Source organism: Bos grunniens, chromosome 6 (assembly GCF_055505025.1).
Source record: "Bos grunniens cultivar Pamir isolate PY7600 chromosome 6, Bosgru_T2T1.0, whole genome shotgun sequence".
Lineage (NCBI taxonomy): Eukaryota > Metazoa > Chordata > Mammalia > Artiodactyla > Bovidae > Bos > Bos grunniens.
The window spans coordinates 81,040,223-81,065,756 of NC_141170.1; the positions used below are offsets into that span (position 1 = coordinate 81,040,223).

The following is a 25,534-nucleotide window of genomic DNA, read 5'->3' on the forward strand; positions in this document are numbered from 1 at the left end:
TCCCTTGATTATTGTGTGATGTCCTTCTTTGTCTCTTGCTACAGTCTTTGTTTTAAAATTTATTTTGTCTGATATAAGTATTGCTACTCCAGCTTTCCTTTGGTTTCTATTTGCATGAAGTACCTTTTTCATCCTCTCACTTTGACTCAGTGTGTATCAACTAATTGTTGATAGAAATGTATTTATTGCCATTTTGTTAGTTGTTTGGAGTTGTTTTTATAGTTCTTTACTGTTACTTCTTTGTTTCTCTTTGTGATGTGATGACTGTCTTTATGTTTGGATTATTTTCTCTTTTTGTTTATGTATCCTTTGATATGTGGTTATCATGAGGTATGTGTATGTATGCCTAGTTATTTTAACTTGCTGATCTCTTAATTTCAAATTCATTTTTAATACCCCAGCCTTTTTGCTCCCCTCCCCCTACAGTTACTGTTTTTGAATGATATTTTACATCATTTTGTTTTGTGTACCTTAATTACTTATTAGGGATAAAGATGATTTGACTACTTTTATCTTTTAACCTTCCTTCTACCTTTGTATGTATTAATTTCTTTATATTTGCCTTTACCAGTGAGATTTTCTTTTATAGTTTTCATGTTTCCAGTTGTGGCCTCTTCTTTTTTACTTAGAGAAGTACCTTAAACATTTCTTATAACACTGGTTTGATGAAGCTGATCTCAGCTTTTGCTTGTCCGCAAAATTTTTTATCTTTCCATCAAATCTGAATGAAAGCCTTGGTGGGTAGAGTACTCTTGGCTCTAGGTTTTTCCCTTTCATTACTCACAGTTATATCATGCCATTGTCTTCTAGCCAGCAGAATTTGTGCTGAAAAGTCAGCTGGTTGCTGAATGGGTGTTCCCTTGAACGCAATTTGTTGCTTTTCCCTTGTTGCTTTTAATATTCTCTATTTATTTCTGATTTTTTCCATTTTAATTACAGTGTGTCTTGGTGTGGTCCTCTTTGGGTTGATCTTATATGGGTCTCTCTTCTACTTCTTGGACCTTTCCCAGGTTAGGGAATTTTTTAGATATTATGTCTTCAAATAACCTGAAAATATGATACAGAATTATCAAAAGGACAAGGAGAATACCATAGAGAGTTTAAGATCTTAGTTAAGTTAAACAGACCTAAAGTTAATGAGAAGGAAGAAGATTTGAACAACATAGTTAATAAGTTTGAGATAAAGGACATACTTAGAAATCTGAACCCAACCATTACAAATTTATAAATGTTGTAAACATGTTTTTAAGTATACTCAAAAACTGTCTGCATTCTGTACCATTATCAGCAAGTAAAAAATGGTATCATACAGACAATATTTTTTGATACAGTTCAGTTAAGATAGTAATCAATAACAAAAAATGTTTTAAATGAAGAAGTTTATGTGTATGGAAATTTTCAAAATTTCTAAGAAATTTATGGGATAAAGAAGAAATCCTAATGATTTTCAGAATATATTTGGCACTGCTGCTGCTACTGCTGCTAAGTCGCTTCAGTCGTGTCTGACTCTATGCTACCCCATAGACGGCAGCCCACCAGGCTCCCCCCATCCTTGGGATTCTCCAGGCAAGAACACTGGAGTGGGTTGCCATTTCCTTCTCCAATGCATGAAAGTGAAAAGTGAAAGTGAAGTCGCTCAGTCATGTCCGACCCTTAGTGACCCCAGGGACTGCAGCCCACCAGGCTCCTCCGTCCATGGGATTTTCCAGTCAAGAGTACTGGAGTGGGGTGCCATAGCCTTCTCCATATTTGGCACTAAATGGTATTAAAAATACATTTGAAAACTTATAGGGCTTATAGGATTTAGTAGAAGGTAATTTATAGCTTTAAATTTTTATTTTACTTAAGAAAAGGATTGGAATTTTAATAAGTGAGCGAAGCATCTAACTGAAGGAGGTTTTTTTTTTTTCCTGCCGCTGCTGTTGCTATTAAGTCGCTTCAGTCGTGTCCAACTCTGTGCGATCCCACAGACAGAAGCCCACCAGGCTCCCCTGTCCCTGGGATTCTCCAGGCAAGAACACTGGAGTGGGTTGCCATTTCCTTCTCCAGTGCATGAAAGTGAAAAGTGAAAGCGAAGTCACTCAGTCGTGTCCGACTCTTAGCGACCCCATGGACCGCAGCCTACCAGGCTCCTCCGTCCATGGGATTTTCCAGGCAAGAGTACTGGAGTGGGGTGCCATTGCCTTCCCCACATTGCCTTCTCCTAAATAAGTAGGAGAAAGGCAAACAAAGAATATTGAATGAAACTTGTAAAACAAAATGCAAAGATAAAATAGAGAAGATAGACAAAGTTAAAAGGTCTGTTTTGTGAAAAAGTGACTACTAAAATTAAAATGTAACAATATGCTGGTATCTGAAATTACACATTCTAAAATTCTAGGAATTTGTGTTTCAAGGATATTGCTCAGTTTTAGAGATTTTGTCAAATAAAATTTCTCAGATTATTGTCTTTGATATTTTTCTCCTGATAGGGATTGTAGCAAATAGCTACATTATATAAAAATTACATAATTAGGCTGTTACTCTTTGAGGATTATGTAATAGGCATTGGGTGAGTGCTGTCTATGTTTTAGTTCATTTAATCCTGGAAGCAGCTCCTTTAGAGAGTATGTGTAGAATCATTTTACAGAGAAAGAAATTACGGTTTACAAAGTAACTTACACAATGCTATATAGCCTGTGTTCAGCAGAGCTGGAATTTGATTCCAGGTATATCTTACTAGTAAGTGATGTACTTCCAGCGATTCTTCTATATTGCCTTCCAGCAAATGGCAACCCACTCCAGTATTACTGCCTGGGAAATCCCATGGACAGAGGAGCTTGGCAGGCTACAGTCCTTAGGGTTGCAGAGTGTCAGACATGACTTAGCGACTAAACTAAAAATACTGTTTTTATGGGATAAAAATATATTAGGTTTGGTGGTTCTCCAAGTGTGATACATGGGACTCTTGGGTCTCTAAGACTCATTCATGGAATCTGCAAGGTCAAAACTTAAAAAAAAAAATTCTAAGATGTTATTTGCCACTTTTGCTGTGTTGACATTTACACTAATGGTACAAAAGCAATGTTGGGGAAAATTACTGGTACCCTAGCATAAATCAAGCCAGGGACAATGAACTATACCTAGTAGTCCTTGTGTTCTTCAACATCACACACATTGTGTTTAAAAAAGGAGGGGGGGTGGCTATTAAGAATGCTCTTGATGAAGGAATAAAATTGTTTTAATTTATGAAAATTTAACCCTTGGGTTAGACTTTTAAAAAATAATTCTGTACAATTAAAGATGAGGTACTCAAATATTTCTCTTGCATACCAAATTACATTGATTGTCTTGAGGACAAAAGGCTTGGTTAAGGGTCTTAACTCATAATGTTGACATAGCATTTATTAATGTCTATGTACCAAATAATACAGCAACCACCTTCATAAAGCAGAAACTTGAGAGTATTCAGGGTAAAGGACAAACACTCAAAGAGTATTAACATGTCACTTTTAATTGGTAAAGTGGATCTAAAATAAGGATGTAAAAAGACCTAAAATAATAGTAAATAATAGTTATATATTAAATAATAGTAAATAATAAACAATAGTTTATGAATATAATTTGAACTCTGTTCTCAGATAATACTGTTTCTTCTTAAGTTTATCTGGAACATTCACAGAAAATTTATATACTGTGTCATAAAGAGATTCTGAGTGAGTTCATAAAGTAGAAACATTACAAAATTAATTTTTCATCACAATACAGTAAAGACAGAAATGAATAATAGCAGCAAAAACCAGTCATGTTCACCTACAATGTAAATATTGTTTTAAGGAGCTTAGGATAAAGAAGGGGCATCCCTGGTAGCTCAAACAGTAAGAATCTGCCTGCAGTGCTGGAGACCTGGGTTCAGTCTCTGGGTCAGCAAGACCTCCTGGAGAAGGGAATGGCTACCCACTCCAGTATTCTTGCTTGGAGAATTCCATGGACAGAGGAACCTGGTGGGCTACAGTCCATTGGATTGCAAAGAGTCAGGACTGAATGACTAAGACTTTGATTTTTTCAAGGCAAAGAATCCACCTGACAATGCAGGAGACACATGCAGGAGACACAGATTCGATCCCTATTCTAGGAGGATCCAACATGCCATGGAGTAGCTAGGCCCGTGTGCCACAACTATTGAGCCTGTGCTCTGGAGCCTGCGAGCCACAACTGCTGAGCTTGTATGCCACAACAACTGAAGCCTGAGTGTCCTAAAGCCCATGCTCTGTAACAAGAGAAGCCACCACAGTGAGAAGCCCACTCACCTCAACTAGAGAAAAGCCTGCACAGCAACAAAGACCCAGCACAGCCAAACATAAATAAATAAAATTATTTTTTAAAAAACAAAAACTTTAATGTGAGAAGGAAGAAAAAAAGTACAGGATCTCTTTAAAATACACTGATGATGAAAAAGCTACATGTAGGAATCTAGGGGATATAATTAAAATAGTGACTTTAAAAACATTTGGCCTTTAATATTTTTATCAGTAAAGATGAAAGAATGAATTCCCATCAGAAAAGCAAGGAAAAAATCACAAAGTGGGAATTCCTTGGCAGTCCAGTGGTTAGGGCTCCATGCTTCCACTGCAGGGAACTAAGATCCCGCAAGCTGCGTGGTGCATCCCCCCACCCCAAAAGAAAAATCACAAAGTAAATCAGAATAATGATCAAGGGAGGACATTATAGAGATGAAAGCAAAAATTATTAAGGTAGGGGACAGAAAAACATTGACTAAAAAATAAATAGAAAAAAAATTTGTTCTTTAGAAAAGGCCACAGAATAGAAAAGTACTAGTTATGGAACATAGAGTTTAGCTGATCTTAGAAAATTTGGTAAATTTTGGCAGGGTAGTAACAGGAGAGAGGTTAGTACAGAGAGGGAAAGGAGAGATACAGAAGACATGACAAGGGAGAAATAATCATTTAAGCAGAAAGTTTTAAAAGTCGTAGATTCTGTTCTGTATAACTTAGGTGAGATGGATAATGAATAGGAAATCCAGTTTACCAACATTGTCTCTGAAAAATTAGAAGACTTAAACAGGCCTTTTTTTTTTTTTTCTTTTTTTTTAAAGAAATAGGAATAAATATCAAGAACCTTCAACAAAAGCACTAACCCAGAAAATTTAAAAGTTATATTTTACCAAATTTTCTAAGATCAGCTAATCTCTATGTTTCATGAAATTTTTCAGACCATAAAAATTTAAGGTCCCAAGGGAACCCTCATACAACTGCTGTTGGGGATGTAAATTGGCACAGCCACTATGGAGAACAGTTTGGAGGTTCCTTAAAAAACTAAAAATAGAACTAGCATATGACACAAGAATTCCACCCAGGAATTTCTCCTGGGCATATACCTGGAGAAAACTATAATTCAAAAAGATCCATGCACCACACTCATGTTCATTGCAGCACTGTTTACAATAGCCAGGATATGGAAGCAACCTAAGTGTACATCAGCAAAGGGATGGATAAAGATTTAGTTGAAGTGAAAGTGTTAGTCACTCAGTCATGTCCAACTGTTGGCGACCCCATGGTCTGTAGCCTGCCAGATTCCTCTGCCCATGGAATTCTCCAGGCAAGAATACTGGAGTGGGTTGCCATTCCCTTCTCCAGGGGATCTTCCCAACCAGGAATTGAACCTGGGTCTCCTGCATTACAGGCAGACTCTTTATCACCTGATCCACCAGAGAATCCGATAAAGATGTAGTACATATATACAATGAAATACTATTCAGCAATAAAAAAGAATGGAATAATGCCATTAGCAGGACCTGCAGATTGTCATACTGATTGAAGACAAAGAAAGACAAATATATAATATTGTTTATATGTGAAATCTAAATTTAAAGGGTACAAATGAATTTATTTACAAAACAGAAGTAGAGTCACAGATGTAGAAACAAACTTACAGTTACCAGGGGATAAGGGACAGGGAGGGATAAATTGGGAGATTAGGACTGACATATACACTGCTGGACTTCCCCTGGTGGCTCAGATGGTAGAGAATCTGCCTGCAGCACAGAGACCCAGGTCCAATCCCTGGGTCAAGAAGATCCCCCGGAAAAGGAAATGACTACCCACTCTAGTATTCTTGCCTAGAGAATTCCATGGAGAGAGGAGTCTGGCAGGCTGCAGTTCATGGGGTTGCAAAGAGTTGGACAGGACTGACTGTCACTTTCACTTTGTCATACACACTGCTATACATATAGATATAATAGATAACTTAATAAGAACCTGTTGTATAGCATAGGGAACTCTACTCAGTACTCTGTAATGGCCTATATGGGAAAAGAATCTTTAAAAAAAAAGAGTGGATGTATAAATATGTGTAACTGATTTATTTTGCTATACACCTGAAACCAACACAACATTGTAGATCAACCAAAGTTGATTTAATAGAAAAATAGACAAAAGGCATGAGCAGAGTGTTATAAGACATTTAAATGGCCCTTAAATTTGTATTAGAACTGCAAGTTAAAATGATACTGAGTTACTGTTTCTCTTGTGAGATTAGCAAAAATTCAAAAGCCTGAGAGCACTCTGTTAAGGAACCTATGAGGAAACAGTCACTTATTAGTTGCAGTGGCAAGTACAAAACGATTTAGTCCCCACAAAGAGGTATTAGGCATATCTATTAAAAGTACATATGAATTTACCCTTTGATTCAGTAATCCCACTTATAATTTTCCCAATGGTACTTGTTTAACATAATGAAAATAGAAATGCACAGAATCATTTATTGCAGCATTGTTTAGAACAGCACATTAGAAATCACATGTGTATACCTCAGAAACAGGGCTTCCCTCATAGTTCAGTCCTGGGTGGGGAAGATCCCCTGGAGAAGGGAAAGGTTACCCACTCCAGTATTCTGGACTGGAGAATTCCATGAATTGTATAGTCCATGGGGTTGCAAAGAGTCAGACATGACTGAACAACTTTCACTCACTCACTCACTCTAGAAACAGGTTGATCATGTGGTAGAAACAATGGATTACCATGGAGCTGTAGAATAGAATGGGCTTCCCCGGTGGCACTAGTGGTAAAGAACCTGGCTGCCAATGCAGGAGACTTAGAGATGTGGGTTCAGTCCTTGGGTTGGGAAGATACCCTGGAGGAGGGCATGGCACTCCATTTTAGTATTCTTGCCTGGGGAATCCCATAGACAGGGAACCTGGTGGGCTACAGTCCATAGGGTCACAAAGAGTTGGATGCAAGTGAAGCTGCTGAGCAGCAGCAGTAGTAGAGTAAAATAAAGTGACCTAAATGTTCATCAACAGATGAATGGATAAAGAAGATATGGCATATATATGCAACAGAATACTAAGCCATAAAAAAGAATGAAAAATGCAGCAACATGGATGAACCTTAGAGGGTATTATGCTTATAAAGTAAGTTAGAGAAAGACAAATAGTGCATATCATTTAAATGTGGCTTCTTAAAAATATGAAACTACTGAATATAACAAAAGAAATGGACTCACAGAGACAAAACTAGTGATTATCGCTGGGGAGAGAGAAGGGGAGGAGCAAGATAGATTTAGAAGTACAAACTATTGTGGAAAATAGTTTAAAATAGTTTTTACATAAAGTATTGTGGAAAATAAAAAAGCTACACGGACGTATGGTACAATTCAGGAAATATGCCAATAACTATAAATGGAATATAATTTTTAAAAATTGTGAATCACTTTTTTGCACACCTGAAACTTACTTAATATTGTGTATGAATTATACTTCAGTAAAAGGTTTTAAGACTATGAGCTGATAAGAATTAACTTGGTATGTATTTTTAAGTTAAAAAACAGGAGGAAAAAGGGCAAATATGGTCTATTATTAATACAGAGTACATCATGTGAAATGCCAAGCTGGATGAAGCACAAGCTGGAATCAAGATTGCCGGGAGAAATATCAATAACCTCAGATATGCAGATGACACTGCCCTTATGGCAGAAAGCAAAGAGGAACTGAGGAGCTTCTTGATGGAAGTGAAAGGAGAGTGAAAAAGCTGGCTTAAACTCCGCGTTCAGGGAGGGAGGTTCAAAAGAGAGGGAATATATGTATACCTATGGCTGATTCATGTTGAGCTTTGACAGAAAACAGAAAAATTCTGTAAAGCAATTATCCTTCAATTAAAAAAAAAAAAACCACCAAAAAACTCAACATTCAAAAAACTAAGATCATGGCATCCAGTCCTCTCATTTCATGGCAAATAGATGGGCAAACAATGGAAACAGTAGCAGACTTTATTTTGAGGGGCTCCAAAATCAGTGCAGATGGTGACTGCAGCCTTGAAATTAAAAGACATTTGCTCCTTGGAAGAAAAGCTATGACCAACCTAGACAACATATTAAAAAACAGAGAGATTACCTTGCCGACAAAGCACATCTAGTCAAAGCTATGGTTTTTCCAGTAGTCATGTATGGATGTGACAGTTGGACCATTAAGAAGGCTGGGCGCCGAAGAATTGATGCTTTTGAACTGTGGTGTTGGAGAAGACTCTTGAGAGTCCCTTGGACTGCAAGGAGATCCAACCAGTCCATCCTGAAGGAAGTCAGTCCTGAATATTCATTGGAAGAACTGATGCTGAAGCTGAAACTCCAATCCTTTGGCCAGCTGATGCGAAGAATTGACTCCTTGAAAAAGACCCAGATGCTGGGCAAGATTGAAGGCTGGAGGAGAAGGGGATGACAGAATGAGATGGTTGGATGGCTTCACTGACTTGATGGACATGGGTTTGACCAGGCTCTGGGAGTTGATAATGGACAGGGGCGCCTGGCATGCTGCAGTCCATGGGGTTGCAGAGAGTCAGACACGACTGACCAAGTGAACTAAACTGAACTGATTAATAATCTTTTAGACAGAAGAGGAAAGAATATATGAGCATTTTCTTATTTTTATACAAGAAACACAAAAGGATAAACTAGAAACTGAAGAAATTTGGTTACTTTGGGAGTGGTGGAAAATAAGTGAACCTTTTTTGAGACTTGTATATTTTTGAGTTTTGAGACATGTTACTTTTGTACATTTTTTAAAAATAAAATCAACAAGGATGTGATTGGGTAAAACAAAAAAGCAAATGAACCTAACTATTTCATATTGATAATACAGGAAAAATTAACTCAGATTACAAATACAGTACTCTGTTCTCCATGGTATATATTTTAAGGATAAACATATTACAGTCATTGTATTGGTGTGGTAATTTTGTGAGTTTTTACTGTTAAGGGAATAAAAATATGGAATGGGGAAAGAGAAGAACTCCATGGTTAAAGAGGTAACAATATGAACTAATGATTTAAATATATATATATATATATATTTTAGCACTTATTAACTTTGCCTACTATAAAATTCTAGAAGCAGTGACACTACAGTAGCAGTCACCACACTTATGCCAGTCCCTACCACAAGTAGGCTTCCTTGCTAGCTCAGTTGGCTAAGAATCCACCTGCAAGACAGGAGACCCCGGTTTGGTCCTGGGTCAGGAAGATCCACTGGAGAAGAAACAGGCTACCCAGTCCAATATTCTTGGACTTCCCTTGTGGTTTAGCTGGTAAAGAATCCACCTGCAATGTGGGAGATCTGGGTTTGATCCCTGGGTTGGGAAGATCCCCTGGAGAAGGGAAGGGCTACCCACTCCAGTATTCTGGCCTGGAGAATTCCATGGACTGTATAGTCTCAAAGAGTCAGGCACAACTAAACAACTTTCACTTTTACCACAAATAGCAAAAATAGGACATTTGGTGGATTCCAAGTCAGGGACAGGAAAAATAGAAAGCGGACAAGGAACATTTTTATATGCTAAAAAAAAGGAAGTCCTCAAGATACATCGAAAGTATATAAGGACCAATATGAAGGGCTTTCCACTGGCCAGATTTGGAATCATTTGTGCATTAAAGTGAGTAATGAAGTCCTAGACAACATATTAGATAATAAGAAACAATCTATGTTTCTTTTTCATTGTGATAAAAAGAAACAAAACCAAAAAAGATGTGGGGGTCACAGAAGAGAAGGCATTTCTTTTTTTCCTTTTTTCTTTATTTTTTTAAAGAATGCTACAGAAAAATAGAGAATGAATCAGATCAGATCAGATCAGTCACTCAGTCGTGTCCGACTCTTTGCGACCCCATGAATCGCAGCACGCCAGGCCTCCCTGTCCATCACCAACTCCCGGAGTTCACTCAGACTCACGTCCATCGAGTCAGTGATGCCATCCAGCCATCTCATCCTCTGTCGTCCCCTTCTCCTCTTGCCCCCAATCCCTCCCAGCATCAGAGTCTTTTCCAATGAGTCAACTCTTCGCATGAGGTGGCCAAAGTACTGGAGTTTCAGCTTTAGCATCATTCCTTCCAAAGAAATCGCAGGGCTGATCTCCTTCAGAATGGATTGGTTGGATCTCCTTGCAGTCCAAGGGACTCTCAAGAGTCTTCTCCAACACCACAGTTCAAAAGCCACAGCCGGGTATTGTTTTTGCTTTGGCTCCATCCCTTCATTCTTTCTGGAGTTATTTCTCCACTGATCTCCAGTAGCATATTGGGCACCTACTGACCTGGGGAGTTTCTCTTTGAGTATCCTATCATTTTGCCTTTTCATACTGTTCATGGGGTTCTCAAGGCAAGAATGCTGAAGTGGTTTGCCATTCCCTTCTCCAGTGGATCACATTCTGTCAGATCTTTCCACCATGACCCGCCCATCTTGGGTTGCCCCACAGGCATGGCTTAGTTTCATTGAGTTAGACAAGGCTGTGGTCCTAGTGTGATTAGATTGACTAGTTTTCTGTGAGTATTGTTTCAGTGTAGTGGACTTTAAAAAATTACTGGTTTGTAACCACTAGTATACCAGTTGCTTCTGGCAGAGATTACCAATTGATACAAAAACCATTAAGCAAATACAAGATTGTTGGGGAAGAGGATAATTATCAATACATTAAAATATTACTCCATGGATTACTAATTACAAAGGAGAAAATATAACTCTACAATGGAAATATTTGTTGGATAACCACCTTAAAGCTAATGATCAACATTACTAATGCTGGGATGAACTGGTATAATACATTAAGGAGGCATACCATCTGTGTACTCTTCCTGTCAAAAATGATTAACCTGAACTGAAATCTTAATGGCGCTAATCCAAACTTTAGGACAATATTACAAGATAAATAGCATCTTAAGGTTGTTTTTTTTTTTTTCTTCTTTTTTTAAAAAGAAAAACAAACAGGAAAAAAACTAGGGAGACATGACAGTCAAATACAGTATGGAACCTTAGATTGCAGCCTGAGGTTGGGGAAGAAAAGGTGTAAAGGAGATAAGGGGGAGAGTTGGGGACAATATTGTTTGTGTTAATTTTTTTGAAAGGGATAATGGCATTATAGTTATGTTTCATAATGTTGTTGTTTATTACTCAATTAGAGTTAAAGCTTCATGGTATCTACAGGTTTCAAATCCTTCACCCATAAATAACGTGTGTGTGAGTTTATATGTAAATCAAATGAAACAAAATGTCAGTAGTTGAATCTATAGAGGTGAAATTTTGTGGAAGTACATTGTATTCTTCATTCAACTTTTCTAAAGATTGAAATTTTTTAAAATAACTGTGGAAGAATAAAAGGCAAGGGCAAGAACTGTACACCGTCAGTAGTGCTGTAAGACTTCCCCTCCCTTCTTACCTTTTATTATATCATTTTCTGATCTAATATGATATTTGTCATTAAGTGATGTCAATGTATGTTAGAGCTCTTCATGTTATATAAAGTGCTATATCACTGTTAATTGTTGTTAATACATGTCAAACATAGAAGGGAAATGGAGATGGAGAAAGAGAAGATAACAGAAACCATCATCCTGGCCTTTAAAATTTTTGTTGAATTAGTGACCAACATTTTCCACATTGACAATCTCATAATTGAGACAACCTACAGAGATATTCTTAGATTGATCCTAAGAGCAGCTCTCTGTCTTGGTAAATAATAGCATTATATATTATTCTTTATATATATATATATGAATGTAACATATATATATGAATATATATATGTTATATATGAATATATATATTATATATATGAATATAACATATTCATTATATGTTATATAAATATTCTTCTATCAGTGTAGAAGAATACTTAACAAAGGAGTGAATACAAGGAAGCTGGAATCAGTTGGTTCTGGTGATTCACGTGTCTCCCATATGTAAAATATACTCACCCGTGACCAAGACTTCCAGAAGTCTTACTATAGTATCATCTCAAAAATCATGCTCTTGTTATCTAATTTAGTTTAGATACAAATGAAGTTCCTTGGGTGTAGTTCCTTTGGTATAGTTTCTCTTGATCTGTAGCCCTTTAAAAGTGAAAAGACAAATTACTTGGCCATACACACCCAACATACAGTGTTAGGACAGGCATAGGATAACCTCTGTAAACAAACCTGTTTGAAATGGGGAAATTGGGTGCACACAGGGATCACTGTTCCATAGCAATTCTGAAATCCAGCTGGGCAAATGTTGGAAGTTATTTGATTAGATCTTAAGAAATAATTCTTTATGGCTCGTGAATCTGCCCTTTAGGCTCGAAGTTCCACTCTAATTTACCCTTTTTTCCTATTTTTCTTTTTTTTTTAATTCAGATATAATTTGCATTCTATAAAATTTACTTTTTAAAGTGTAAAATTCAGTGGTTTTTAATATACTCATTCACAAAGTTTTGTGACCATTACCACTATCTGTAGGATATAGTCTTCATCCTTAAAAAACCCATTTTTAGATTAGCACTCATTCCTCATCATTCTACTCTTCTCCAGGCTCTGGCAATCACTAACAAATCTCTCTAGATTTGCCTGTTTTAAACATTTCATATAAATGCAGTTGTACTATGCGCATCCTTCATTTAGCATGCTTTTGAGGTTCATTATTCTGGTACATATCAGTTCTTTGTTTCCTTTTATGAATGAATAACACTCTATTGTATAAATATACTACATTTATATACTCACCAGTTGATGTTCATTTGGGTTGTTTCTACTTTGTGGTGGTTATGAATAATGCTGCTGTGAACATTCATACACATTTTTGACTGAATGTGTTTTCCGTTTTCTTGGTTATATACTTGGGGGTGGAATTTGCTGGGTCATATGATAATACTTTGTTTACATTTTTTAATGTGTTATCAAGGGCTTCCCTCGTAGCTCAGTTGGTTAAGAATCTGCCTGAAACGCAGAAGACCTGGGTTCGAACCCTGGGTCAGGAAGATCCCTTTCCTGACCAGGAGAAGTCAGCTCTCCAGGAATCCAGGAGAAGGAAATGGCAACCCACTCCAGTATTCTTGCCTGGAAAATCCCTTGGACAGAGGACCTGGTGGGCTATAGTCCACAGGATCACAACACAACTTAGTGACTAAACCACCACCACCATTGTGTTATCAAAGTGTATTTTCCAAAAGACTGCACCATTTTGCATTCCCACATGTGGTGTATGAGGACTCGAATTTCTTCACATCCTCAGTTGCTCTTGTTATCTGCACTTATTATAATTCTCCTTCTAGGTGTGAAGTAATATCTCATTCTGGTTTTGATTTGCATTTCTTTAAAGACTTATGCGCTTTAGGGAAATGCATCTTGTCGTGTGCTTACTGGTCATTAGTAATATCTTATTTGGAGAAATGCCTGCTCAAATCATTTTCTCCTTAATTGGGCATTTATTTCTTTATTGTTGGGTTATAAAAGTTCTTTATATACTTGGAGAGTAGACCCTTAACAGACATGTGATTTGTAAATATTTACTCCTGTTCTGTGGACTGTATTCACTTATTGATAATTTCCTTTGAAGTACAAACATTTTAAATTTTAATCAAGTTGTTTATATCTGTTTCATTCCTTGTGTTTTAGTGTCAGATCTAAGGAATCACTGATTTGATCTAAGGTCTTTATACTTATGTTTATAAGTAAATTTATACTTATGTTTTCTTTCAGATTTTTATAGTTTTAGGTCCTATGTTTAGATAATTAACCCGTTTTGGGGTTAATTATTCTATATGGTATGAGGTAGAGGTCCAGCTTCATTATTTTGCATATAAATATCCAGTTGTCCTAAGCAAAACTTATTGAAAACACAATTATTTTCTTCCTTGAATTTTCTTGGTACTCTTAACAAAAATAGATTAAGATATGTATTCTTCGCGTGAGCGCTGAGACTATTGTCTCTTTTGTTCATTTTGAATTCCTGGAAAATACCTTAGTTCCTGGCATATAATAAGTTCTCAGGGGTTTTGTTTAATGAATTATTGTTGTAGATCTCGTTCGGTTCTTTTAGGAAAATAGCTTCGAAGAAGGCAAGCCTGGGAGGAAGGAATGAAGGGAGGGAAAAAAATTTTTTTTAATAAATTAAGGATTTATCTTGGGGCTCAGTTCTGCTCTGTTGATCTATATGTCTATCCTTATGGCATTAACACCTAGGCTTGGTTATTACACTTTTTAATAAGTTTTGATATAGGAATTGCTAGTCATCCAATTTATTTCTTTTTCAAGGTTGTTTTGGCTATTCTGGATTCCTTTCATTTCAATATGCATTTTAGAATCAGCTTGTCAGTTTCTACAAAAATGCCAGCTAGGGCTCTGATAGAGATTGTGTTAAATTTGTTGATCAATTTGGGGAATATTATCATGTTAACAGTATTAAATCTTTCAGTTCATGAACACAGGACGTATTTCTGTTTATTTAGGTTCTCTTTATGCTTTTGTCAGACTTATTTTTCTTCTTTCTAATATGTTGTAAATGGAATTATTTTCCTAATTATTTCATTTTGGAATTGCTTAGTGCCATTGTATAGAAGTAAAATCGATTTTTGTATATTGACATGGCACCCTGTGACCTTGCTGAACTTAACTAGTTCTAAAATTTTGTGTGTGTGGATTCTGTAGAAATTCCTATATACAACATTGCATTATCTATAAAGAGAGTTTTACTTCTAATTTTTCAATCCATATGGCCTTTACCTCCTTTTCTTGCCTAATTGCACTGACTAGAACCTCCAGTACATGTTGAATAGAAATGGTGAGAGCATATGTCCTTTTCCTGTTCTGGTATTTTTGGGGAAACTTTCACTCTTTCGCCATTAAGTATGATGTTATCTGTAGATTTTTCATAGATGCCCTTTCTTAGATTGAGGTAATTTCCTTCTGTTCCTAGTTTGTTCAGTGTTTTTATCATGGAAAGGTTATAAAGTGCTTTTCTACATCTGTGGAGATTATTATGTGGCTTTTGTCCTTTCTTAATATGTTATATTACATTGCTTGACTGATTTTTATATGTTAAACTAACCTTGCATCTTGGGGATAAATCCCACTTGGTGTTGATGTATAATCCTTTTTATTGTGTCTTGCTAGTTTCTGTTTGATAGGAGAGTTGACCCTCAAACATGTGGTAGATAGAGTCTGACCCTTTGTACAACCAAAAATTCGTGTATAACTTACTGTCAGCCCTCTGAATTTGTAGTTCCACATCTACTAAGATTCAACCAACCACAAATTGTATAGTACTGTAGTATCTGCTGTTGAAAAAAAATCCACGTATACGGATTCTTTACCAGCTGAGCTACGAGGAAAGCCCCAACAACAACATAGCTCAAAACCATGTTGCTTCAGGGTCAACTGGATTTTTTGTCTATTCATAATGGATAGTTTTCATTTGATTTGGTAGTTTTCTTTTTATGTGGTTTCTTTGTCTGGTTTTGCTGTCAGGCTAACACTGCCCTCATAGGATGGGTTGGAAAGTGTTCCTTCCTCATCTCTTTTTTTGGAGTTTGTGAAGGATTAGTTTTAATTCTTTAAATGTCTAATAAAATTCACCAGTAAATCTATCTGTTCCTGGGCTTTTCTTTGTGACAAGAGTTTTGGCTACTAATTCAGTCTCTTTACTTGTATGTCTGTTCAAGTTTTTTATTACTTCTTGAGTGAGTTTGATAGTTTTTGTCTTTCTAGGAATTTGGCCTTTTCATATAGGATATCTAATTTGTTGATGTGTAGCTTTTTTTCTGTAGTATTTCTTTATTACTTTTTTGTGTTTCTTTAATGTTAATGTTGATATCTCTTCCTTCATTTGTAATTTTACAAATTTAAATCTTTACTTTTTTTCTTGGTCAATTTTTTAAAATCTTTTCAAAGAATAAATTTTTGGTTTTATTGATCTTCTCTTTATCTTACCTTGTCTTGCCTTTCCCTTCTCCTATTTAATATTTTCTGCTCTAACTGTTTATTTATTTCTTCCTTTATTCTTGCTTTGGGTTTAATTTTCAAATCATTTTCTCTTAAGGACGGCTAGGTTGAGTTGAATTTTTTAATATCTGTGTTTATTGCCATAAGTTGCTCTCTAATCACTGTTTTAGCTTCATCACATACCTTTTGGTATATTGTTTTCCTTTTCAGTCATTTGGGAGTTGATTGGTGTTGAGCATCTTTTTCCATGTTCGGTCATTCTGCTTTTTGCAGGATACTTCAGTTCCTCTCCTTGTGAGCCTCCTCAGTGCCACAACTTTCTCCAGAGTGAGTGATGAGAGAGCAAGAGGGCAGAATAGAAGGGGGTGATAGTGAACATCAGTGTTCAGAGTATCCGGGATAGACGCCATATTCTCTTATAACCTGATCTTGGAAGTGACGTACACTTTTGCAGTATGTTATTTTAATCTCACATTTCACCCTTCATGCAATGTGAAAGGGACTATGCAACATTGGAGACTAGGAGGTAAAGTGGGAATCATTAAGAACCATCTTGAAACTGGCCACCACAAAGAACTTGCTAAATTCTTGAATTTGTTAAATTTGAAAAATAAAGAGATGGGGCAAAAATAAATTATTTCTGTCTTCTTAGGGGCATACCATTTCCATGTGGCAACATATTTTCTCTTCCAGCCCAGTGTTTCTTAGTTGCCTAACTTTTGAAACCATTTGAGTGTATATCCCTGACCAAGATCTTTAGTTAATTCATTTTTTTGTAATTGTGACCACTTGTGCAAGAAATCTAGAAGGCTCACTAACTAATTAGCAGCTGAGCAGCATTTTCTTTATCTCTTTAGCTTTTTAAATCGTATTTGTTTTTTTGCTGTTTGCCAAGTCTTTTGGTTTTACACACAGATGTATTCCTAATATAAACAAGCAAAAACTGAGTAGATGAATAACCGAGCTCTAAACTCAACTCTTGCCTGGAAAATCCTGTGGACAGAGGAGCCTGGTAGGCTGCAGTCCATGAGGTCGCTAAGAGTCGGACACGACTGAGCGACTTCACTTTGACTTTTCACTTTCATGCATTGGAGAAGGAAATGGCAACCCACTCCAGTGTTCTTGCCTGGAGAATCACAGGGACAGGGGAGCCTGATGGGCTGCCGTCTATGGGGTCGCACAGAGTCGGACACGACTGAGGCGACTTAGCAAACTCAACTCTAAAGTGTAGCTCTAGTCATATGATATGAATGTGATCATATTTCTGTCCCTTTTTTATAAATTTAATCATTTTGAATTTATAAAGTGGCATTAGCCAGTAAATTACAGGTCAGGTAACCGAAATACATAGAAGTAAATCCAGTATCTCCTTTTAATACATAATGCAAAGCAAGATTAGGTTTGAAAAATCACGGAGAAACAGTTTGCGGAACACCTTCAAGGATTCCTGAAGGAAGTCATCAAGAAATAGTATTAATTAGGAATCCTTCTGTGTAACAGAAATCTGTTGCTTTGATATTAATCACTTTAGTTAGGTTACATATGCTAATACTGTCTTCTGGATAAGAATATATCACATGGGCTTAGAAATTATGTCCTTTGTATTTTCCAAGCTAATTAATAATGTACGTATTAACCTAGTTAATATTTCTACTTAGTTGACATTTTATGATTTAAATAATATATAACTGCTCAGCCTGAATCTTCTTGTTTCTCTTGTTATGTTCACTACAATCTAAGATAACAGTGTAGTTAATGTCAGTTATTAAAATGCCAAGTATAAGAACTCAGTCTTTTATCTACAATCTCATACAATCTTAAAATATCCTATGAGCAAGCCCTATTATGATTTCCAAAGTTCTGTTATTTCCATTTTATGAACAGAGAAACTAAAATATGGAGGGGTGTTTAACTAACCTAAATTTATAAAGATGGCTAAGATTTCAATCTGTCAGTCTTTTTTCATTAAAATTTAGTTGATGTACAATATTATTTTAGTTTCAGGTATACTATGGGATGATCTGACATACATGATGAAATGATCACCACAATAAATTTAGTAACAGTCTGTCCCCATACAAAGTTATTTCAATACCATGGGCCATATACCTTGTATTACATATTCTCACTTACATGTGGAACCTAAGAAACAAAACAAAGTGAAACAGATTCATAGTTACAGAGAACAAACAAGTGGTTGCCAGAGGAGAGAGGGGTGTTGGGGGATGAATAAGTGAAGAGGGGGAAATTAAGAGGTACAAACCTCCAGTTTTAAAATAAATATGCCATGGGGATATAATATATACAACTGACCCTTGAACAAAATGGGAGTTCAGAGCACTGACCCTCTGCATGGTCAAAACTCTTAACTTTATAGTGGGCCCTTCGTATTTGGGGTTCCACATCTACAGATTGAACCAACTATGGATTGTGTAGTACTCTAGTGTATATTTATTGGAAAAAAATTCATGTCTATTCTACAGTTCAAACTCATGTTGTTTAAGGGTCAAGTGTATAGGCAAGTCTTTCTTTTTAGTACCCTAGAACAACTAGTGCCTCTCTTCCTACTCGGTTCTAAACAAAGAATAAATATGAGAATTAAATATTACTTTTTTTATAAGCCCATAATCCCGCCTCAGATGGTTTTTTCAGAATTCAAGATTGTTTTGAAAGAGCTAATATTAAGGAGATGTTTATTGTGCAACATCTCTGCTGCTGCTGCTAAGTTGCTTCAGTCGTGTCCAACATCTCTAGCAGATCCAAAAAAGCACCCTGTGATCAAATATATTGATACTTCTGCAAGACCATAAACAGATTGATGTCAGTTTAGATCGCATTTTGCTCATCAGATATGATGGTGATCATGGTGGAGGTAGTTTGTTGCCTTTCCTCACCTTTATAAAAATAGTTGCTGGTTGGAGGATTTGCCTTCAGTTCTCTTAGGCACTCCAACTAAGACGACATAAGCCTTCAATCTCAGACAGCTTGGGATCAAGGCAGGTCTGTTCACACAACACTGATTTGTCTGGGTAAGAGTTGAGGTGGTAATGAGCAGAAAATTAATATCTCTAGAAGTAGGCCCACTTCCGAAGAGGAAGTACAGAGCCTAACCAGATAAGCTTAGTCATCCTTCCCATTTCACCAGTCATTCTACCTCTGAAGGAGCAGGGTAAATAAAAGGATTGGGGTGAAACCAGTAGTGTGTCTTTGGAAAAACCACCACTACCACCCAATATCAGTACTCTTTTTTACTTATTATATACTGTGTTTATAAATTTATTTATTCCATACTTCTTACTATAAAATAATTTAGTTGTTTTTACCTCTTGTCCAGGTTTCAAGCAGAAATGTATATGACTACTTACCTTTATTTTGGTTATAGCTGACCAACATGTTTTGGGATCAAGGACTGATTAAGACTCTCAATAATGGTATTACTGTTTCTATAGGGGAATCTTAGTAGATGAGTGCTGAAATATTTAGGAGTGAAATGCCATAATTTTGCAATTTACTTTTCAGTAGTTCTACAAACCAGAAAGTAAAAAGAATGTGAATATGGCAGCATACTGACAATTCTTGAATATTGGTTGAGGCTCTCTGTGTCATTTTAGTGTTAATTTTTTCTTTATGACTGAAATGTCTTGATATGAAAAGTTGAGAAAGAAAAAATCCTTGATGACATTCAGGCTCTACATATTTAACAGGATTAATGGTAATAAACAGTTAACAGAGTTTAGACGTTTTCTTTAATAGTTAATGTATGTACCTACTCTATTAAAAATTGCTTGATTACTTATATATACAATTTATGTTCACATACTAAGTTTTAATATCTTTTACAATTCATTTGAATTAAAACTGGAAATAAGCTGTCTCCTTTTATGTCTAGTTCTTTATATTTTAATTTGGGACCAAAAATGTTTATTTTGAAGAAATAATTAAATAGCCAAGTTTGGGGTTAATATATTCTCGTAATACTAATTAAATCTACAAGGTTTTTGTTGCTAAGTTACAGAAACCATTCGCAATTATGGACTTACTCTGAAACTTCTGAAATCATTAATTTGTAGTTAAGATAAATTTAAACATTGGTATTTTGTATTCTCTTTTTAATTCTTACTGTATTTATTTCTTCCCTAGATCTTCCTCAGAACTGTGATCCTAACATTCCCCTAGTTGCTCAGGAATTAATGAAAAAGATGATACGTCAGTTTGCAATTGAGTATATTTCAAAAAGTGGTAAAATTCAAGAGAATAGAAATGGTTCAATTGGACCAAGTCTGATATGTAAAAGTATCCAAATGAATCAAGCAGAAAACTCCCTTCAGGAAGAACAGGAAGGCCCCTTAGACCTCACTGTGAATCGAATGCAAGAACAAAATACTCAGCAAGGTAAGATTTGTGTGTGTGTGTATGTGATGTATGATTTTAATATTCTTAAGTGTATATATATATATATATATAACCATATATTCACAGAGAAATTTAAAAGTAATATTACTTGAAATTAGTCTGTAACATGGACTAGAGAGAAGTGCTAAATTAAAACTTTTGTATTACATTTGACTTTGTTTATAAAAGGAGAAGTGAAAGTTTCTCTACCCTCTTTTCATAATAAAGTGTATGGTGAGAGAATCCTAACAAGCAACCTAAAAGGAAAGTATACAAATAAAAAGATGTATATGATAAAAATGAATTTTTATAATGTACAGCTGAGAACATTCATTAAGCACTTTTGTTCTTCAGTTTTTCACACTTGGGTCAAAAATTTAAAACTGATGGATAATAGTCAGTTGTTTATGATGTCACTAGGGAAAGAGAAAAGTTAATACCTTGATAAACATAATGTAAATAATTATATAGAGAGACACATTTTTCAAAAGCATGAATGACGAAACTGTGCTGATCTTATCTGATCATTATTTAAAGGAAGAATTGTGATTCTCAGAGGAAAAGAAGGAAGAGCCTTAAAGTGCTTGTTCAGTTCAGTTCAGTCACTCAATGGAGGATGCCAAATAAGTGTTTGCCTAGAGAAGAGAGAACAAATAGCTTCTGTTAATACAAATTAGGGATAGTGTTGTCAGGCCTTGAAACCAGAAAAATGTTAGCATTAAGTTTGATTGCAGAAGGCAGTGTGATGTTTGAGGCTCTAGAGAAGAGTGCATTACTCAGTATTTAAAGACGATCATCTTTTCAGTGTGTAAAACAGATTAAAATTGAGAGAGGCTGAAATATGGAAATATTTTTCTTTTTGCTTCCTTAATTTTAGGTTTTATAAAATTGAGAGAGGCTGAAATATGGAAATATTTTTCTTTTTGCTTCCTTAATTTTAGGTTTTATGAGTTTGTTTATGTAGAAAGATATGAAAAATTTGAGATAATAAGACAGGTTGGTTATAAGACAGAGAAAGAAATGTTGAAGATGATTTTAATAGAAGGCTTAAGGGCAAAATGTATCAATACATTGAATTTTGAAAGTTAGAAAGTATGGGAATTTTAGTATCGCCTCTTATTTTGTTACATTTCGATGTTTCACCTTCTCTTAAATCTTTCTCCTTTGTGGGAAGCAGTTCAGTGTTATAAACAGACTTAAACATAGGCTTTGGTATCTGTGACAGACTTGTGGTTGAAATCCCTGCTCTGCTACTTAAATTACACGAAGTGTTAACTTTCTGTCAGTTTTAATTTCCTCACTTGTTACTTGGCAATAATATAACAAACTCATTGGGGCAATATGAAAGTTAAATATAAAATAACCACCTCATAAAAGATACTCAAACATTAGTCCCTCCATACTCTATTTCTTGTTCCATACTACCACAGAAAAGAAGCCTTTGAAGTCTCTAAAATTTATATCATTATTCCACTATGTAAGACTGAACTTTCTCTGAATGACCCAATGAGTAGAATTAGGATCACTACCCTAGAGATCAGGTGGAAATAGATTTTAGAACCATATAAGAAAGAAAATTTCTAAGGATCAGACTTTTTTTTTAAAGAGGAACGAGAAAAATGATTCCCTGCTTGCCTTATCATTAGAGGCATTCAGAAGCATCACCTGATTGGTTGGAATAGATGACATTTTAAAAGTAAATTTCTAGTTCTTATATTCTGTGATTCTGTGAATTCAAGTGATAAGGCATGTCCAAGTGTATATAGAAAATAATTAGTTACTACATTAATGTGAACTTTTTTGATATTCTAATTATTTGAACATTCTGAGGTTGAAAGGATTAATGATGGATATAAATGTGTAAATAGTCTTCTTGATTATAATTTTGAAGGATGATTTGTGATATGAGATTTCAGTGTTATTACTTGAGGACAAAACCATATAGTTTAATGTGTCTTATAGAGTAGAGAGCAAGGGAGAGAATAGTAGCAGGTGAGACTAAAAATATATAAGATTATGAGAAAAACATATAGGAAATATTAAGGATTTTGACTTTTCTTACAACCATGGAAAGCTGCTATATTTCTTTAAGCAGAGAGTAGTAAAATTAGATCCTCTTTTATAAAACTATTCTGCTGTGGTAGAAATTGGTAAGCTCTAACTTTGCCTACTTGCATACCAATTTTTTTTAATAGAGCACATAACCTCTGATGCATTTGTGTGTGCATGCACGTGTGTGTATATGTATACACACCAGTACTTTATATGTACTGATATTTTCATAAATTAATATTTTTTTAAGGTTGAAATAAAGATATTGTAAACCATTTTCAAATGTCTTCCTAATCATGGCAAGTTCACCCTCAGTGTCACACAGTGTAGACTTTCAAGTGTTTCATTAGTAATAATACAAGGTATAAATCCTTACTTCATGTGGTTTCTTAAGACCTAAAAAAATGTTTGGACTGACTTCACTGTCCATACCTTATGATATAGTTAATAAAATGGTCATATTAGTAGTAGCAGGATTAGTTCTGCCTTTGTTTGTCTATTTTTTGCTAGTACTTACTTTTTTTACATTATTCTTACTCTGTAATTTTGCAACAATACACATTTGTCATTTGCTCATTTTGTCAGTTATTTTATTCAAATTAGACACTGTAATCTGTAATTCCAATAATAATGTGGCCATAAATAATGTGGATAATTTGTGGATTGTCTGAGCTATACATCTGTAAAATTACTATCTAAAATGGTGTTACAGGTAACTTAAAGCAATAGATAATTCTTATCTTTTAAAGACTATTTAAAAAAAAAGAAAAGAGAAATATTACTGTCATCTTGATATCAAAATGAGGTACAGATAACAAAAGAAAGAAAAAATGCCAACTAGTCTTATTTACAAATGTAGGTGCAAAAATTCTAAACATTAGCAAATTGAATAAGCTGCTGCTGCTAAGTTGCTTCAGTCGTGTCCAACTCTGTGCAGCCCCATAGACGGCAGCCCACCAGGCTCCGCCGTCCCTGAGATTCTTCAGGCAAGAACACTGGAGTGGGTTGCCATTTCCTTCTCCAATGCATGAAAGTGAAAAGTCAAAGTGAAGTCGCTCAGTCGTGTCCGACTCCTGGCGACCCCATGGACTGCAGCCCACCAGGCTCCTCCATCCATGGGATTTTCCAGGCAAGCAAATTGAACATAGTGAAGTATAAAAACATTATAAATAATGACTAGGGAAGCACAAATAATTCTGCATTTGAAACATTTTTTGTTTTCCACATTACAAAAAAATAAAGAGAAAACTATATCATCCTAATAAATAAAAAAGATATTTACAAAATCTGACATTTATTATAAAAATTGCTTATACCACCAAGAATAGATGAGCACATCTCCTGCCAGGGACGTCATAATGAAATGATTTAAAGTAACAGACATGACAAAAATGCATACTATCACCAATTTTCAACATTTTATGAGTGGTCTTGACTCATGTAATGTGAAGAGAAAAAAAAATAAGCAATAATAAGTAATAGGTTATAAGAAAAGAATGAGCAGAATTGTGGTTGCTTATAAACAGTATAATTGTATATATAGAAAATATGGAAGAATATCTATGTAAAGTTTTCAAACTGGTGAAAAAGTTTAGAAAATGTACTATTCACAAGATTAGTATGTATTATAATATCCAATTAGAAAATCCAGCTTTTAAAAAATCTCTTCTACAGTAGCAACAAAAGCAGGAAAAACATTAAAACACCTAAGAATGAAACTAATAAACTATGAACTTACAGAGAACATTATAAAATTTTATTGAAGGATATAAAAGAAGACTCCCAAAATAAGTAATTCTATTGTAAATGAATGGGAAGACTCTAAAAGATAGCGGTTCATCTTTAATATACTTAAAAATTGAGCTTCAGGTCTTCCCTGGTGGCTCAGTGGTAAAAAAATCCACCTGCCAGTGCTAGAGATGCAAGTTCAGTTCCTGGTCTGGGAAGATCCCACATGCTGAGGAGCAACTAAGCCCATGTGCTACAACTATTGAGTCTGTGGTCTAGAGCCTGGGACCACAACTGTTGAGCCCATTCGCCACAACTACTGAAGCCCATGTGCCCTAGAGCTGTGCTCTACAACAAGAGAAGCCACCACAATGAGAAGCCTGCTCACTGCAATGAAGATAGCTCCCACTTGCTGCAACTAGAGAAAAGCCAACATGAAGCAGCAAAGACCCAGCACAGCCAAAAATAAATAAATTTAAAAAAATTTTTTTTTAATTTTTTTAAAATTTAAATTTAAAATTCTGATAGGGTTTATTGTGGAAAATGACTTTCCAATCATAAAATTTATGTGTAAAACTTAAAAGAGCCAAGAATTACCAAGACAATGTGGTAAGGGACTTCTCTAAAACATATCAAGACTTAGCAAAATAATTCAAACAGGGTCCTGTAGCCCTTATACAAATCACTGGGACCAATTAGCAAGCCCAGAAATTCTCCAAACATTAGTGGAATCTTGGTACAAGAGCAAGAGATGTCATTAAACAGTTCCAAGGCAATTGGTTATGTGCATGGAGGGGGGGGGGAAATGGATCCCTACCTTATATCACTCACAAAAGTAATTTCATTTGGGTTAAAGGGCTAAATGTTAAAAGCAAAACTAAAAGAAAAGATAAAAGATTATATCTTAATGAACTTAAGGAAGAATTTCCTAAGATGCAGAAATAACAATCCATAAAATAATTGTGTAAATTTGACTGCACTAAAATGTAAAACTTAAGTATTATAAAAGTCATTATGCTGTTGCTACTGCTAAGTCGCTTCAGTTGTGTCTGACTCTGTGCGGCCCCATAGACGGCAGCCCACCAGGCTCCCCCGTCCCTGGGATTCTCCAGGCAAGATCACTCCAATGCAC

The 25,534-nt window shown here is 35.5% G+C and overlaps 1 protein-coding gene across 33 annotated transcripts in view; it reads left to right on the forward strand.

Annotated features, from left to right (window-relative positions):
* Nucleotides 1-25,534, forward strand: part of LCORL (ligand dependent nuclear receptor corepressor like) — a 179,537-nt gene that overhangs the window by 101,062 nt on the left and 52,941 nt on the right. For all 33 annotated transcript variants that reach the window (XM_086406338.1, XM_086406341.1, XM_086406336.1 and 30 more), the window contains one exon: nucleotides 20,371-20,622. In XM_086406338.1, the coding sequence (XP_086262464.1) occupies nucleotides 20,371-20,622 (252 nt within the window). The remainder of the gene's footprint in view (nucleotides 1-20,370; nucleotides 20,623-25,534) is intronic.